This window comes from Eubalaena glacialis, chromosome 8 (assembly GCF_028564815.1).
Source record: "Eubalaena glacialis isolate mEubGla1 chromosome 8, mEubGla1.1.hap2.+ XY, whole genome shotgun sequence".
NCBI lineage: Eukaryota > Metazoa > Chordata > Mammalia > Artiodactyla > Balaenidae > Eubalaena > Eubalaena glacialis.
Window position 1 is genome coordinate 87962531 of NC_083723.1, and position 2199 is coordinate 87964729.

Consider the following 2199-nt stretch of genomic DNA (forward strand, 5'->3'; position numbering starts at 1 on the left):
GAAGGGACCAAGACTGTATAGGAAAAGGATCTTTCAGGAGTCCAGGAGGAAAAATGATAGTGGTTCTTTTATGAATTTAAGGGTGGGGGAACGGGAGAATTAGGAGACATGCTATATTCTCAGTGGGGCCCGTGATAAGAACTTAGCCAAGGTCTCACTTTTAGATGATAATATAACTGTGATGAGAAATTCAGATATACCCTCCTATTGCTTGCTGCTGCCTTGATTTAGCCAGTTTTTTAGCCAAACTCATCAGTATCCTAAAGGAATTAAGCATAAATATTCTTGGATCATTTGCTGATGAGCTGGAAGGAATTAGAGAATTATAATGATACATAAAAGAAAAAAAATATTCCGTGTATTTAATGCATCCACTCAGCTTTCTGTCCATCTTAAGATTTTTTTTCCCCCAGTGTTTGCTACAGTAATAGTATCCATGTATCAGCTTCAAATGGTCTGCAATCAGTTTTATGCAAATAGTTTTGACTGTGTAGATATACAGACCTCTTGATGAGGTCTTTAACCATTAAAGGTCAAGAATCAATGACTTAACTGTGTTTTCAGTGTAGAGTACACAGAAATGCATATGACAATAATCTTCATTCTTAAGGCACATAAAGCTTACGTCATGTAAACAGATAAATGACAAAGTCACATTGCCAGTGCAATGTGAACAAAATATGAACAAAATTCTGGAAGTTTGTTAGTTACACTGGTGCTTTATCTCTTCCAGGTGACTCCTGAAGTATGGCTGACCACAATAGTTCCTCCTGCAATAACCCTATAAGGTCACCCCATTTAACCAGGCTCTACTTTGTAGTGCTTTTTGGAGGACTGGTGGGCATCATCTCCATTTTGTTCCTACTGGTGAAAATGAACACCCGGTCTGTGACCACCACAGCAGTCATTAACCTGGTGGTGGTCCACAGTGTTTTTCTCCTGACAGTGCCTTTTCGCTTGACCTACCTCATCAAGCACACTTGGACATTTGGGTTGCCCTTCTGCAAATTTGTGAGCGCCATGCTGCACATCCACATGTACCTCACATTCCTGTTCTACGTTGTGATCCTAGTCATCAGGTACCTCATCTTCTTCAAGCACAAGGACAAAGTGGAATTCTACAGAAAACTGCATGCTGTGGCTGCCAGTACTGCCCTGTGGCTACTGGTGATTATCATTGTGGTGCCCCTGGTTGTTTCTCAGTATGGAATTCATGACGGTTATGACAAATACCACTGTTTTAAATTCCACAGAGAACTTTCTCACACATATGTGCAAGTCATCAACTATTTGATAGTCATTATTGTCATAGTTATTGCAGTGAGTCTCTTGGTCCTCCAGAGCATCATCATTGTGTTGATGGCGCGGAAGCTACGCCACTCCTTACTATCCCATCAGGAGTTCTGGGCCCAGTTGAAAAACCTGCTTTTTATAGGGGTCATTCTTATTTGCTTCCTTCCCTACCAGTTCTTTAGGATCTATTACTTGTACACTGTGGCACATTCAAGTGACTGTAATGACAATGTTGCATTTTATAATGAAATCTTCTTGAGTGTAACAGCGATTAGCTGCTTTGATTTGCTGCTCTTTGTTCTTGGGGGAAGCCATTGGTTTAAGCAAAAGATAATTGACCTATGGAATTGCCTTTTGTGCCGTTAACCACAAAGTATAGTATTCAGAATTACTTCCTTAATATTGAGAGTGAAAGTAGGAATGGTTATTTCATTACTTGATTAAAACCATGCCTTAATACAGCCAAATAAAAGGACTATAAAATGTCAGAGCATTCATTTCAGCCCTTATTTAATTCTTACCATCTCTGAATGATACATATACAAAGACTAGTAATGTTCAATTTACCTGGAGTTGCAATACTGCATTATTTTCCAATATAAAATATCTACTTGGCCCATCCAGGTACCATGGTCTAATGGTTTCTGAGTTTTACTAGCTTATTTTAGTTTCCTCAGTTTGAAACATGGTCTTTTCTTAGGCTTTGGACTGGACTCAGCCCTCTAGTTCTTTTCATTCCACTTAACCGTAGGTAAATTAATCCTGGTCATGGTCGCTTCAAAGACACAAACCCTATTTGGCTAACCAGATGAGATGACTATTCAACTCACACCCTCACAAAAAACAGATAAGGGGGGAGAGTAGTAAAAAACTTTTTTAGATTACCATAACTTTGGTGGGAAGTCA

At 39.2% G+C, this 2199-nt stretch overlaps 1 protein-coding gene across 1 annotated transcript; it reads left to right on the forward strand.

The window, feature by feature from the left end:
* The first annotated feature begins 747 nt into the window (after positions 1–747).
* Positions 748–1659, forward strand: GPR141 (G protein-coupled receptor 141). Its single transcript, XM_061197924.1, has one exon. It carries the CDS (start codon positions 748–750, stop codon positions 1657–1659), a length of 912 nt encoding a protein of 303 aa, XP_061053907.1.
* The last annotated feature ends 540 nt before the right edge of the window (positions 1660–2199 follow it).

Coding starts and splice junctions, on each gene's coding strand:
- GPR141 (XM_061197924.1), top strand. CDS start 748: ATGGCTGACCACAATAGTTCCTCCTGCAATAACCCTATAAGGTCACCC.